The following is a 16,303-nucleotide window of genomic DNA, read 5'->3' as shown; positions in this document are numbered from 1 at the left end:
ATGAAAAGACTATTGAGCACTTTTTTTTAGTATGTATCCTTTAGAACCATCTCTTTGTTTCACTGAGGCAGACACGTCTAGCTTTAGAAGCTTGAGGTTGAATAGAAGCAGAAGTTGTAGACCAGTTATCATGACTATCCAATCTCCATGGTTTGATGAGGTAGAACAGGGTGAGAGCATACTGCCAAATGGTTTAGACAAAGATTTCCCTCGAATACCAAAAGGCTTCCTGCCAAAGCTTCATGAAATGGAGTTTGGTGATGGCATAAAAAATTTTTCTAGACAAGATTCTCAAACTTCTGTTAGAAGTGTTTCCATGGATGAAAAAACACAGAATGTCAAGACATCGAGTGAATCGGATGCCAATAGTGCCCACAAATCTGTTGCACAATTGAATGAAATGGTCGGAGTTCAGTCTGCAATGGAACTTGGTGATGATATGGTCATGGAGCCGATACCAGATGTTGATGACACTACAGGGAAAATTTCTTTACACAAGGAGGAATTGAGAGAATTCTTCAAGGGATTCTAAGACATAATTTAGGGGAGCGATTCTGCAGACTAGGTAAAAAGGGTGGAGAACCAAAGAGAGATCAACACTGCTGCAAATCACTACCACCATTAGAGCTCTCCATTTCAGACTCCTAAATGTTCTCATTAGATTCATCTCCAGAGGTGAATCGCAGTCACTATCTTCATATTGGCATTTCATTATTTTTTTTTTATCAATGGATTTTCTCCATCAGATTGACGTATCATCAAATGAGTTTCTATTGATGAACTTGGTGATCCTTAGACAACACATCATCTATCTCATCACGCATTAGATTCAGTTCATCAGAATCATTTGATTTCCACATCTCCAAACTATCATCAATAAGCATACTACCACCAAGCATGGATTCGTCTATAGTGGCCTAAAGATACATTCATAAATTGCTGAATCTCAAAGGAAAGTTCAGATCTGGTCCAAATCTGGCTGCCATAAAGAAAGAAAACTACCAAACTGGTCGATTGAAGCAAGGTCATTGAGTTCACAATGAAAGTGGGTATCTCTCTCAAAACTTATTGTATGCTTGACATGGGAAAAGCTACTAAGGTAATGGAATTGATGATCAGTTTAGAGGGTTGTGTATGCATGGAAACTTGAGTCAAAGCATGCAACTTTTGGATAAATTTGTGAAAAAGGGATGGGTTCCAAACATCTTCACATACTCATTTTTGCTTGAAGCTGCGAATAATGAGAGAGAGGTTGATAAACCCATTAGGCTCTTGGATGAGATAACTGTTGAAGGGGGGAAGCCAAATATGGTTAACTACAATGTTATGTTAATTAGGCTTACAAGAAGATATCAACAATTTGGATAGTTTTGGGAACTTGGATGGGGAGACTTCTAAGTGGGAGGCCTTGTGTTGAAGCGATCACTGGTCTATCCTGAACTGTGCAAGAGTTAAATCATCTTCGGGATGATCTAGAGCTTATATTCAAGAGTGGGAAAACTTGTGGTTAAGGTTCGTATAGGATTTAGTCTGGTAATATAAGAACAAGAGGAAAGCAATCTGGTGGATCATTGAACATTTGGTGACTCATTGAAACTAACATGCATGGAACACGTCTTTAGATTAGAAAAGACTGTAGGGTTTTGGCTCTCCATCTTCATCATTAGAAACCGGTCCATCAGAAAGTGAAGCATATCAGAAATCCAGCTTTCCAGTGTGTAGAAAATGACAGAATGGCAGATGTAGTCGCTGAAGAAATGTTGATTCAAATTGAATTATGCTTAATACAAGATCGAGCAGCCCATTGTCAATTCCATGAAAAACTGGGATGTATCCTTAAGAAATAATCCATGCATTGGGGAAAGTAGGGGCTGCAGATTTGATTCCAAAAAGGTGCAGCCGCACCATGGCATTGCATATAGACATAGCCAGCTCCACTTCTTTGGCCACATTGGTGCACACCTCTTCCTCTATTTGTTTCTTTGATTGAGAATTTACAGTTTTGAATTGAATTATCAAATCATTTTCAATTAAATAATTCTAACTTAAAAAAATCCATCTCTAGATTTCTTTTAGGCAATAAGAATCCTCATTTTCAATAAACTTTCTTTCTTTTGCAGCCAAATTTCCTTCTGGCATGCATTCTCTTCATAATCTTTATGGTTTTTTTAATTTTCTCGATTTCATCAAGCATGAACAAACTTCATGATTTCAAATAATGGAATTCATTGAACCAATCCATGCAAAAATTAAATGGGCCTTGGTGGGGGTCCAACATCCACATTTTCCCCTTTGATATTGATATTGATTCTAGATATGATTGTTTGATATCTGATTGATTGTGCTTCCTCTTTGTGGTGCATGAGATTATTTTGAATTTGTTATTGGGCTAACCTTGTTTCCCATAGAGGCGTTTTAGCTTGCTATCCAAGTACGCTCATTCTCACCTATTTTCGAGAATTCTATGGACACGTATGCTATTGGTGACTATATCCATACATGATGTGATTCTTGGGTGTTTAGATATATGCTTGATTTGCTTGGATAAAACAAATGTTGTGTCATATTTCCAAACTAACCTTTGATGTCTTTTGATGGCGCTTAAGAAGCGGTTCAAGTACGCATCCTAACTCTCCTTTATTGTGATTTGATCTTGTTTGGCATGCTATTTTTTGAAATCACCTTAGTTTACCTAGGTACCCTCAATCAATCAATTAATTGTCATATTTCTCTCAACTTAGTCAATAAAGACCTTTGTAGGGTTTAGAGGGGTGCTATCTTTTGGAGGTATCTTCCAATAGGTAACTTAATCCCCGGACCTAGACTCATATTTTTCAAAGACACACTTTTCCAAAAATATGGAGTCACTTTTAAGGGTTTTCTTTCTTATTTTATTTTCTCTTTTAAAATAAAATAAAATAAGTGGCAACTCCAACTTTTCCAAAACTAATTTTTCACCAATAAAAACGAGTCTTGTCGATTGAGTGGGGACACACATAAAAAATACAGGTCCACAATAACTTTAGTCATTACACTTTTTTTTTTTTTTTTCCTTTATTCCTTTCACATGCAATGATAGTTCTAGTCATTATACCTTTCAAGACTTAACACTCACAAAATTTTCAAGTTTTGTCATCATAGCTTTTCAAGTTTATTTTAATTTCTTTTCCCTTTTGGTTATACTTATTTGAATGTAAAGAAGAACCAAAGTATATGATTTTACTCTTTGTTACCGCATGGAGTTTAGACATGAAAAATTCATGTATATTTGATCTTCAAGTTATAATAATTAGATCTAGTATTATACATGAAGAAAAAGTATAATAATCTAAATTTAGCATTTGTTGGAAAAAAAAATTGATTTGCAATTTTTTTTTTCTTCTGCATTGTTTAGATATTGACTTATTGACTTATTGACTTGTTAATATTACTTTTTGTTATTTCTTTTATCAAAATGTCTTAATTTGTGATTCTAAAATGTTAATAATAAATTATAAAAGAGATTGTTGCTACTCTTAGCAATTATAAAAACCTTGTACACAAAAAAAAAAAAAAAAACAAACAAAAGTATCCTCAAATAAACAAAAGGTTTTATAAAAATAATTAATTAGACATGCATCCAATTTCAATTTTTTACCTTGAGTACATTGTATGTATCTAAAGTTAGATTACAGAAAGATTAAGGCTATGTTTGGTTCCCGGAAAGTACAAAGGAAAGAAAAAAAAATGCTAAGGAAAATGATTTTCTCATGTTTGGTTGTCCTATGAAAAATATCAAAGAAAATCAAATATAATTAAAACTAATTAAAAACTTATGTATTTTTAAATTATTTAATCTATATATTAATGAGTTAAAATAAATAAAATAAGTTTGAAGTAACAAAAAAAATAATTTATCAACTTTTAATCTATTTTTTTATTTTCCTTCACTTTTTCTTTCCTTCTACTTTTCCTTTGTATTTTCTTTCTCTCGCATTTTCCCTCAAATTTTTCGGGAACCAAACATAGCCTAAAGAAAAATTCCATTCAATATTTAGCAAGATGGGTAAACTCTTTATCTATTACAAAATTCCACATCATATTTTGAATGATGAATCATAGGTGAGGTTAGACTAAGGAATTTTCTTGGTGTAAATAAATTTCAAAGTGTTTTTTGACAAAATAGGTTTATGAGCTCTAGTCAATATCTGTGCTAGCTAAAAGCAACTTCTAGAGATAGGTCCAATATATTGGATGACTTGGCTCCAATAGAAGTTATACATTACTATCATTGTTTTTTTGGTCCAAATAAAATGGTGGGATGATGTCACTTTCTAAAGCAACCTTTATAGATAGGTCGAATATAGTGGATGACTTTATTCTCGTCGAAATTATATTATTGTTATTATTATTATTTTGCAAAAATAAAATGGTGGGATGATGCCACTTCTTTAACCACTCTTTTTATAACAATAATAATAATAATAATAATAATAATAATAATATGGGTACAAAATTAATAAAATAAATAATGATGATTAGGAGAACAAGAGTTAGAACTTATGACAATTAGACTTGGCATTTTTCTTTTTCTAGATTTTATAAAAGTTTCTCCAATTGTCAACTTGTAAATGAATATTAAAATCATTTTTTGTTGAAAAATGAATAATAATATTTTAAAAGTTCACACGAAATTTAATTTAATTTCAAATGAATATTAAATTATAGGGAATAAATACAATAAATGAGAAATAATCTGCAAATGAATAATATTATTACAAATAGTAATATTAATTATAAAATATAAACATATAAATTTTATTAAAAATAATAATATTTCAATAGAAATTATAAATATAGTTTTAATAAATCCATAATTTTTTTTAAATAAATAATATAATTTTAGAAAATGATACTTATTAATAATATTTTGTTTAAGGTGAATTATGAAAACAAGTATAATTCATTTTTGTAAATATATAAATAAATAAAGTTTTTTTCATTATACATAAAATTTCTCTTTAATGACTTATTTTTAAAAGTTATTAAACTTTTAGTTGATATGTAATTTAAGAATTTCTTATATTCTTCTAATTTTGTTGATAAATAAATATTGGAACCAAGGTTTGAAATGTCACGAAAAATCATCGAAATATCGACATTTCATACTGATTATCCCAAAAAAAATGGGAACAAATTTTTATGAAATTTCCTGATATTTCGGGAAGTCAAAGACCACCAGCCTCCAATCAACAGGTCAAAAGGCTTAGGTTCAAACTTAGTTGTGACTGGGTCATCTTCTCTTTTGTTAACATATATACATAATAAATATGTTAAAGTTCATTATTAAAAAAAAATAAATTAATTCTAATTATGTTATTTTAAATTTATTTATTTAATTAATAAATATATAAAAACCACCATTATAATTTTCTTAACAAGTATTTTTTTAATATCGTTTATATGATAATTAAATATTAAAAATTCATATATGCATCATCGTTTATTTTACATTATTGAATGCATTTGAATTAAATAAATAATATTTTTAATATTAAAGGTATTATCATTATCTCATTAATCTTATTTTAAAAAATTACTATCACTTCACTTTTAAATTTTTTTTATATTTACCCTTTTAATTTTATTTAATTTTGAATATTTTTATTTTAAAATATTAAAAATATAAATTAGTTCAAAAAATACTAAAATATATATAAAAAATAATTAAGTTCAAATATTTTATAAATTAAAATTAATTTGATTATATAAATAATAAATTATTAATACCGATATATCCTTACTTACTGATATTTTTCTCTTTAATCATACATATGTCAATTACACTTAAAAAAAATAACTTTAACATATGTATTTTTATTTATTTTATCATTTTTTAGAGTTTCTCCAAATATTTCCATGAATTTTAAATAATTTTTGTTTTACGGATATTTTTGTTAAAATATCCATCCATATTTCTCTTATATTTCCGAAATATCCGTAAAATTCAAGTATCGATATATCCGTGTTTACCAATATTTTAATCCTTGATTGGAACTATCAAAACTTTAGAAATAATATCTTAAGAAATGAAAATCAACTCAACTAGTATTTGAAATAATTTCATGTTGGATCAAAGAGGATCAAATTAATAAAGATAAAAGTTTTTGAAATTTTATGAGTATTACAAAATTAAAAGATATGATAACTAGACTTAAGAAAAGTTGTGAGTGTTGGGTTGGGTTTTGCAAATTAATATGACCTAGCATTGCATGTTAAAAATAAATAAATAAGTAATCCCACAATATTAAAAAATATGATGACCATATGGGAAAAAAGTTGAATGCCAAGTCTTGCAAGTTATAATAATTAGACATTGCATACCATGCCGAAGGAATAAATAAATAATGACTTTGGAATATTAAAAGACATGATGATAAAGAAAAGTTGTGAGTGTCGGGTCTTACAAGTTATATGATTAGACCTTGCATTATGTATTGAAGGAATTAATAAATAAATAAATAGTAACCTTGCAACATTAAAAGATATGATGACTAGACCAAAGAAAAGTTGTAAGTATCAAGTCTTCTAAGTTTTGATGATTAGACCCGACATCACAAATCTAAGGAAAAATAAATAAATAAATGACCAAGTTACAAGCTTGTTGGAAAATTAAAATTGGCATACTCTTTTCTTTATTTTAATATTGAAGGCATTGACTTGCCTTCAATATTAAAAAAAGATTGGCGGATGACCAAGTCAACGTCCATGCTAGCTAAAGGCAACATTTAGAAGTGAGTTGGATAAAATGGATGACTTGACTCTAAATACATGTGTATGTTAGTGTTCTTTTACCAAAATAAAATAAAAGATTCAATATAGTAGATAACTTAACTAAAGTAGAATTCTCATGACAATTCTTCCATCAAAATGAAATGGAAGATGTTACCATTTTAGTACTAAGTATTGTGAATAAAATATGTTAAAATACAAAGTAAATGTAAATGAAAGATAGATTTTTATAACCAATATAGAATTTAGTCTTATAAGTAGAAAGGAAAATAAATAATTTCAAAATTATGAATTTACAACAAAATCCTATTTTGGGTTTAAAAAAATTAAATTAAATTAAGCATACTTAGGTTGCACTCTTTTTTAGTGTCACTCAACTTCAACATTGTACTATTATGGACTTATATGAATTGATCAAATGATGTGAGAATTATGATAGCTTTAAAAATTCACTTTGTCTATCTTTAAATGGATTCATTCATCTTTGAGGCTTTCTTACATTGAAGTCCTTGAAATCCTTATTGAATTAGGATCCAAAGTGGGGATAAATTTGTCACAAACTATATATTCAAGTTAATGTGGGAAATTGATTCATTTGTTTATAACTATTAAAGTTAATGCAAAGCTTTTTCTAGTAACTAAACAATGGAAAACCTCATATTTTCATGTCTAGTTTTGGGGTAACTAAAAGAATAAAAGCATTTGGTTGGCGTAGCATAATGTGTTTTTATAATTTGTAAAAACATACATTTGCAAGAGTTTGGATGAAACTCATGCAAGACTTCAGAAAAAGCATGGAAATAATTTATTCCAATTTTCATTGATATATCTGCAAATTGGGATGATTTTTCTCATGAAGTTTCTTGGAGAACGAGATAATTAATAAACTTCATCAAAGTCTTTTGTATAGCCTACTCTATTTAAAGAACACTAGCCTTGTAATTTTTTGGTATATTTTTTTTAAAAAGAGATCTCTAAAAAATATTCCCTTTTTAATAACTAGCTTGTTCAAAAAAGGGAGAATCATAAGGCTAGAGCAATAAATATCTTTTCAAATCTAATGTAATTTAAGCCTCAAAAGTACTCTAATTTACAAACATTGGTCTAAATGGTAAAGATAAATAAATGGAAAGGTTACATTGAGTAACAATTACAACATGATTAATGCTTAGTAGCACACTTACAATAATAAAAAAGGATAGAGAATTTTTCTTTCAATCTAATTCTGGAACAACTGTCAACTCTTGTTGAAGAGATTTTTTGGGCCTTTTGATGTTTGTTCTTGTTGGACCTATGGAGGCAAAAGGATTGGGAGGCATGGTTAAATTGTCTCCTGTTCCTTCCAACATTTGAACAACAACTTTCATAGAAGGGCGATCTATTGGATACCATTGAATGCACCAAAGTCCCACAATAGTTAACTTCTTTGCAATTTTGGTATCTCCTTCTTCCTCAATCCGAATATGCACTTCCTCCCTTTGATCTAATTGGGTATAAACCCATTCTGGGAAGTATACTTGGCTAGTGTTCTCAATTGTAACATCAATATTTTTCCTTCCCCCTACCATTTCAAGTAACAACATTCCAAAACTATAAACATCTGACTTATAAGACACATTCCCAAAGTTCCTAGATATCACTTCTGGTGCAATGTAACCCATTGTCCCCCTTGCTGCAGTCATTGAAATTGCACTTTGTTCCTTAGAACATAATTTGGCAAGACCAAAATCAGATATTTTTGGATTGAAGTTTTGATCGAGCAAAATATTATGAGGTTTGATATCAAAATGAAGAATTCTTTGTTCACAACCTTGATGAAGATACTCAATTCCTTTGGCTATGCCCACAGCAATGTCTTGAAGCATCTCCCAACCAAGTGAATGGTTCTTAATGGGTGTTGGAAATATGAATTTCTCTAAAGACTCATTTGGTAAGAACTCATAAATTAAAGCTCGTTTAACTCCATCAGCACAGAATCCAACCAAGCGAACTACATTGACATGATGAATTCTACTCATTGTTCCCACTTCATTAATGAACTCTTCTCCATTGCCTTTGGAATCGTTAAGGATCTTTACTGCAACAAGAACTTCATTGGAAAGCTTTCCTTTGTACACTGATCCATAACCTCCTTGACCTAATTTGTCCTTGAAGTGATTTGTGATCTTTTTAATATCAACATAGGAGTATCTTGAGGGATTGAGAGCTTTGTAATCTTCCAAAAACTTTTCAATCTTTTTGGTATTTTCTCTATCAAGTTTATTTGAGTTATACACATAATAGAGTGTAATTACTACAAACACGAGAAGAAAGAAACCAAGGATTAAACCTGCATATGAGAAAACAATATTTTTTTTTCAATAAATGCAAAAGAATGAAATTGAGAGTCAATTTTCTCTTTTAATTCTTAGTATAATTGAAAAAGAAGGAAGTATGGTGAGTGGAAAATCACCTGTAACCAGTTTTTTTTGTGATCCATCTGCAAGAAGAAAAAATAATATTAATAAAATCATTAGCATGTTGCTTTTGAAAGTAATATAATCAGGACCTATTACACAATGTCATGGATTTAAACCTTGGCTTTTTGGGTGTCCCTTAAACTCACGTCACTAGAGGTACTCACTCTTTCCTACATTATGGCCGGTTTCTCAAACATAAAGTTCAAAAATATAAAACCCCTATCTTCCATTAGGTTCTAGGAAATACTATGGCTATGTTTTTTTTCCTTGCAGTTTCCCTACTCCGATCTTCTAGAAACCAAACCTATCTTTACTAATAATTATTTTTATAATAGCTCGAAGGAAGTTGATTAGCTCATACCCTCTGCAGTAGTTGCTCCTTTTCCTAATCAAATAGTTACTGATTTTAAATTACATAATTTTATACTAAAGAGTAAAGGGCACAATTCAGAAATGCAGGTAAATGATTATAGAGGAATGAGTGTTGTACCTTTTGCTGGTTTTTCAACGCATTCAGTTTCAGGTTCCTTGCTAGTGTTGCTCTTCAGTCTGCATTTCTTACCTTGTCTTTCGCAGTCTCCGCATATCGATTCTGACCAAGTGAAAGAAAAATAGTTTTCCCCTCCATGAAGTATAGAAAATGGAAGTGAAACATTGAAAATCTTGTGGCAAGAGGATAGGTCCAACTGGTCGAGATCCGTATCAGAAACAACAGCATGGACTGGGTTACTGGGGAGAAAACTGCAAGGGATGTGCCAAAATAAATTTTTGTACTTTGTTTTACTTGAGGAACAATTGAAGAAGATGAAGTCCTCTACGAAGTAGAAAGAATGAAATTTGAAGTTGAAGGGAGTGGCAGATAAAGTAAAGTTTTGAAGCTGTCTTTGAAGGCAAAAATCTGGGTCATGGACGACAATCTCCTGAGATTTGTAATTTATTTTCTTTACCGAGAGCTTCACTGAATATGGCAGCTCCACTATGGTCTGCTTCTTCTCTGTGCAAGATATCTCAAACCCCGGATATCCACAGTGGTGTGGCTGGTCTTTTAGCCGGAACGGGAACCGGATGGCCGGACCATGGTGACTGCACCTTGATACCTTGCAGACATCTTGACTCGCTTCAATTTCTGCAAATAATCTCATGGGCAAGAAGAAAAATAAAGATAGAACCATTTTCAAGAAACTGCTCATCTCTAGGGTTTTTGCAGTACTCCTCTAGCCTTTTGCAGTGATTAGAACTTTTGCAGTAATTCAATACAAAAAATTGGGGATGGAAAAGGAGATATGCTGCTTCCCTGTATTTACACGTTAAGCTTCCTTGATATTTCCCATCACTCCAATTTATTTATTTATTTTTTGTCGTGTACTTTGCAATTATTCGATTATTTTACGTGCATTAAAATTATATACTAATTGAGAGACTCCAACATTTCTACTTCAAACAATTTTCTGTCAACTCCACTACTCATTTAAACGACTTTGTATGACTAGAAAAAGGATAGAGAACTTGATTCCGCGTTTTGCAGAAAACACAAACATTTTTATATAGTTGATTGTGACACCAATGAATAGAGAAAAATCAAGTTGGAACGAAGTTGAACTATGAGCTGGCTCGCCGACTGTGCTTTAATTTTATATCTTCTTCTGAATTAAAGGACGGCCAAAAGTAGAGCTGCTCTCCCTCTGTTTTCTGAACCTATAACCATATGAGTTTAATTTCAAGGAAAAGAACTCAATTCACTACTAAAAAAGTGGAGATAGAAAAGGAGATATGATGCTGGGCGGCCACTAGCTTGACTTGTATTCCCATCTCATGACAAGTCTGTAGCTTGACTTGTATTTACAAAGTAAGCTTCCTTGATATTCCTTATAACTCCAATTAACTTTTTTTTCTTGTACATTGCAATTATTTGCTTAGTTTTGATTTGGTCGTAGTTGGAGCCTGATGATAATGACCCAGACCATCAAGTTTGACCAGAAATTGAATAATAATAATAATAAGAGGAAGAAGAAGAAAACCATATGGAAAATCAGATATTTTATATGGGTTGTTGATTATGATACAAATGAATAGAAAAATCAAGTGGGTAGAAAGTTGGACTCCGAGCTGGCTTAGCCCAAAACCAGAGCTGCTCTCCCTCTGCATCTGAAACTATGATGATGAGAGAAACAAGACTTGTGGGAATAGGCATGATAACACTCCTCCACGCTTGGTTCCTTTCAAATTGTGTTGCTAGTGAAAACCAGCCCTGCAGGCCGTCTTCTTGTGGAGATATCCGAAACATCAGCAGCCCCTTTCAATTAAAGCTGTGGTCATTCTGGTCCTGCATATGAGCTGGTTTGTGAAAAAAACACTTCATGTCTATAACGTACTACCTTGTGTGCTCCCAATAGATCTAATCTTAGCACTTGAGGGGATGTAGATCTCCTTCACAACGACAAAAGCGAATACAAACTTTTTTAATTGTTTTGGGAACAAAAAGACAAATGTGGTTGTCTAAATTATTCGTATAAAAAACAAAATCCTTTTAAGGTATGATATTTATAGAATATAAATACCTTGTGGGCTCAAATTAAAATTTCCAAAATAAAATCGGTTAAAATATGAAAAATAATTGGTGGAGATTTGGCTCTCTATGCAACCGCTTGAGCGTTCTTAGAGCACTTTAATGCTCTTTGAGCTCTCTCCTTAGTACTTGAGCGCTTGAGGAGATTTTCAAAATGATTTTAAAATCCTTTTAGCTTAGTTTTAAAAACCTTGATCCACACCATGCTTAATAATCCCTAAGTTGCCTTTCTTGGACCTTTCTATTTACATGTGTCATCCCAATTGATTAAATAGCTGTCTTGAGTCTTCAATGGAGAGTAAGACACAATTTAAAAAGATCCTAATATCAAAACAATGGAACAAAATTGTCGATATTAAATTACATAGTATAATATATCAATATATTAGAAAAAGAATATAAAATTTGATTACGCGTTTTGTAGAAAAATCAAACATTTTTATATAGTCGATTGTGACACCAATGAATAGAAAAATCAAGTTGGAACAAAGTTTAATTCTGAGATGACTTGCCAATTGGGTTTTAGTTTTATATCTTTTTTTTTAAACAAAGGACGCCCAAAACTAGAGCTGCTCTCCCTCTAATATTTTCTGAACCTGAACCTATTATTATTAGATGAGTGATACTTCAAGGACAAGAACTCAATTCAATACTAAAAAATTGGATTCCCATGTCATGACAAATCTATAGCTTGACTTGTATTTGCAAAGTAAGCTTCCTTGATATTTCCTCCTAACTCCAATTAACTTCTTTTTTTCTTGTACATTGCAATTATTTGCTTATTATTTTACTTGGCCGTCGTTGGAGCCTGATTGATAATGATCCAGCCCATCAGGTTTAACAACAAATAATAATAAAACCTGATTACTGGTTAAGATATAGAAAATCAGATATTTTATATGGGTTGTTGATTATGATACCAATGAAAAGAAAAATCAAGTGGCTAGAAAGTTGAACTCCGATCTGGCTTAGCCCAAAACCAGAGCTGCTCTCCCTCTGCATCTGAAACTATGATGGTGAGAGAAGCAAGACTTGTGGGAATAGGCATCATGACACTCCTCCATGTTTGGTTCCTTTCAAATTGTGTTTCTAGTGAGAAGCAGCCCTGCAGGCCGTCTTCTTGTGGAGATATCCGAAACATCAGCAGCCCCTTCCGATTAAAAGGTGATCCACCTGGCTGTGGTGATCCTCATCTTGCATATGAGCTGGTTTGTGAAAACAACCGTACCATCTTATATGGGAAATACTATGTTGAGGAGATCAATTACCATAACTCCACCATTAGAGTTGTAGTTCCTGGTCTAGAGAAGGGCAACTGTTTCTCCACTCCTCTTTATTCCTTGATATTACACGGTCTATATCCATATCAAGCTCCTTATGAACACACTACTATAGTTCTGATGACCTGCACAAGGACAATCCATGATCATAACCACATTCCTATTACTTCTTGCGAGGGTAGCAATAACAATGTCTCTTCCTCACAAGCATATACTTATGCACTAATTGGGCGAGGCAAGGTGGCGAGAGATATTCAGAGTTCATGCACCTTGGGCACGACTGTTGTTACTGGTAAATTCGAGGCAGTTTCAGAGACCAGAAAGAGTACTTCAATGTCAGATTTGCAAGAAATTCTGCTTATGGGGCTTGAGCTATCGTTTTTGTACTTCCGCTGTGGCAAATGCAAAGGAGGTCTAAGCTTCTGTGAGCCGAATTTCAATGACAATAGTATAATATGCGACGAGTACTGGACTGATGGAAGAAATTGTAAGTGCTGAAGAATTTCTAAGTGGTGGACCAACTCACCAGTTGGAAATCCAGTTATGCAGTTGAATAATTAAATAATTAGGATAACTAATTTCAGTTGATTGGTTTACTTATGCAGGGCTTAGCAAGTTGAAAGATGATGTACTGGTTCCAATGATCAACTTTTTCAGTAAGGCTTTTGGAGATTGTTTTCTTTCATTTTTATTTTTATTTTTTTTCTTAATTGAACTTTCACTATGTTTTTGCTTCCTAGTGTTATTGTCCATGATTATAGAAACATTGTTAATTGATAATAAAAATCATAATAGCTACACTCTTAATATTTCTCGTTCTGAATTTTATGTCTTCTCTTGTTGACAGCCGAGGCCTTTTTTCGAAGTCCCTTTACATTTGAAGGTAATGCTTACTACCTAGTTCCAACTATTAATTTTTTGAAGTTCTATTTTGGGAAGTCAAGCAATTTTTCTTTTTCTTTTTTCTTTTGCTTGAACTAAAGGGTTATTTTGCAGTAAAAGATTTAGTAAATAATTAGGACAAACAAATATACAAACTGCAATTTTGGAACTAGGCTTTTCATCTTCTATAACTGATACTGCTTTCCTGTTTGAATCATGCAGGCCTTAGAAAATATCTTAATGATGGAGACTATCCCTCCGCGGGTGTTGTAATTGGTAAGGCTTTGGTAGTGCCTTCTATTATCTTCCATGTTTTACATGTTGAACTTTCCATTTTCATTATGCTTACTTTCTGTAGTTTGTATATCTTCTTCTCCTATAATTAATGAAACTCTCTCATGTGCATCTCATTTCTAATTTAATTTATGTCTTTCTCTTATCAGGGGCCTGGGTTGTTCAAAAGGCTGGTAAGACTCCCAACTTCCAATTTTAAATTTGTGTAGGCTCTTATCTGAAATCCTTGAAATTCTTGCATCTAAGATTGTAGACTGTCAAATTCTTTTGCTTAAATAAAGGGTTGCTATTTGTTTGGTTGTGCAAAATTGGGTTCGATTACATTTTAGTTCCACGACATTTCCAAATATTTGTTTTTCCATGGAACTGTTTTGTGAATTTGGATACATTTCATTTCAAATTAAATCTAGTGGGATGGAATGTAAAGAAGCCAAAATTGTGAAATTTGGCTGATTCTAAATTCAAGGGTCAAATTTTGTGCAGCCAAATGCCCCCAATTTTCTCTCCCATTCAAGCAATTGTATTTGTTCGATTTGACATCTAAATGTGTCTTTATAAACCTTTTCCTAAAATATTTCAACTTTCTCATGTTTATCTATTAGTCATAACAATCGTTGGTGGACGCACAATACTCGGGATGTTATGTCTTTTTTCCTACTTGATCTTCAAGTTTCATCGAAGACACTTATCATCAGATGAAGATATTGAAGAATTCTTGCAAAATCACAAAAAATTTCGGCCCATCAGGTATTCATATTCACATTTAAAGAAGATGACCAATAATTTTAAAAATAAATTAGGTCAAGGCGGCTTTGGCTCTGTATACAAAGGTAAACTTCGAAGTGGTCAAATTGTAGCAGTAAAAATGTTGGTCATATCAAAAGCTAATGGGCAAGATTTCATTAATGAAGTTGCTACAATTGGAAGGATTCATCATATTAATGTGGTACGACTTGTTGGATTTTGTGTGGAAGGATCAAAATGGGCCCTCATATATGACTTCATGTCGAATGGGTCTCTTGACAAGTTTATCTTCCTCAAAGGAGAAAAGAGCATTCCTTTAAGTTGGGAAAGATTGTACAAGATTGCACTTGGGGTAGGGCGTGGAATTGAATACTTACACCAAGGGTGTGACATGCAAATTCTACATTTTGATATCAAGCCGCACAATATTCTTTTGGATGAAGACTTTACTCCAAAAGTTTCAGACTTTGGCCTTGCAAAATTATATTCAACAGGTGAAAGTATTGTGTCTCTCACTGCAGCTCGAGGAACATTAGGATACATTGCTCCAGAATTGTTCTATAAAAACATTGGGCATGTGTCATATAAGGCTGATGTTTATAGTTTTGGAATGTTGTTAATGGAGATGGTGGGAAAACGGAGGCATGTGAGTGCACATGAAGAAAATCTAAGTGAGATATTCTTCCCATCATGGATTTATGACCAAATTGAACAAGGTGGACATATGGAAATGGGCGATGCCACAGAGGATGAAAAGAAATATATGAGAAAAATGATCATAGTTGCATTATGGTGTGTGCAAATGAAGCCCATAGACCGCCCTTCTATGAGCAAAGCACTAAATATGCTTGAAGGTGACGTTGAAATCTTGCAAATGCCTCCTAAGCCTACCCTATATTCCCATGAAATGTCAACTCAAGATCGGCAGAACAACCCAATGGGGGATCTAATTTCCTTATGTAATGCAAGTATTACAATTAGCTTAGATGGAAGGTAACTTAACAATGTATCTACTTGCAAACTCTCTCTCTCTCTCTCTCTCTTTCTATATATATATATAGAGAGAGAGAGAGATATATAGATATATACATATTAATGCACTATCTAAGCAACATGGAAGCTAGTTCCTTTACTTTCTAATTTCTAAGGAATACATAATTGTAATGCTTGGAGAGGTTAATTCAAGCAATTTATTTTGTAATGTATTTGTTGCAACAACCCTCAAAGTCCAAAATTCACAAGCCAACTACATCTTTTTTTCTAAGTTAAGGTGTGAGAGGATTGATAAATATTTATTATATTATGAT

At 32.2% G+C, this 16,303-nt stretch overlaps 2 protein-coding genes across 2 annotated transcripts; one reads left to right on the top strand and one right to left on the bottom strand.

Moving 5' to 3' along the window:
- Positions 1-7,887: 7,887 nt before the first annotated feature.
- Positions 7,888-10,475, bottom strand: LOC117933486 (rust resistance kinase Lr10-like). Its single transcript, XM_034854865.1, has 3 exons — positions 9,721-10,475; positions 9,224-9,250; positions 7,888-9,100 (listed from the first exon to the last, which is right to left on the bottom strand). Exons 1-3 carry the CDS (start codon positions 10,418-10,420, stop codon positions 7,986-7,988), a joined length of 1,842 nt encoding a protein of 613 aa, XP_034710756.1. The 5' UTR covers positions 10,421-10,475; the 3' UTR covers positions 7,888-7,985.
- Positions 10,476-12,765: 2,290 nt separating this feature from the next.
- On the top strand, positions 12,766-16,023 carry LOC117933518 (LEAF RUST 10 DISEASE-RESISTANCE LOCUS RECEPTOR-LIKE PROTEIN KINASE-like 2.3). Its single transcript, XM_034854907.1, has 6 exons — positions 12,766-13,563; positions 13,682-13,732; positions 13,924-13,959; positions 14,181-14,234; positions 14,402-14,425; positions 14,855-16,023. Exons 1-6 carry the CDS (start codon positions 12,807-12,809, stop codon positions 15,991-15,993), a joined length of 2,061 nt encoding a protein of 686 aa, XP_034710798.1. The 5' UTR covers positions 12,766-12,806; the 3' UTR covers positions 15,994-16,023.
- Positions 16,024-16,303: the final 280 nt, after the last annotated feature.

This window comes from Vitis riparia, chromosome 16 (assembly GCF_004353265.1).
Source record: "Vitis riparia cultivar Riparia Gloire de Montpellier isolate 1030 chromosome 16, EGFV_Vit.rip_1.0, whole genome shotgun sequence".
Lineage (NCBI taxonomy): Eukaryota > Viridiplantae > Streptophyta > Magnoliopsida > Vitales > Vitaceae > Vitis > Vitis riparia.
The sequence above is the reverse complement of the archived record's forward strand: the minus strand, read 5'-3'. Positions and strand labels throughout refer to the sequence as shown.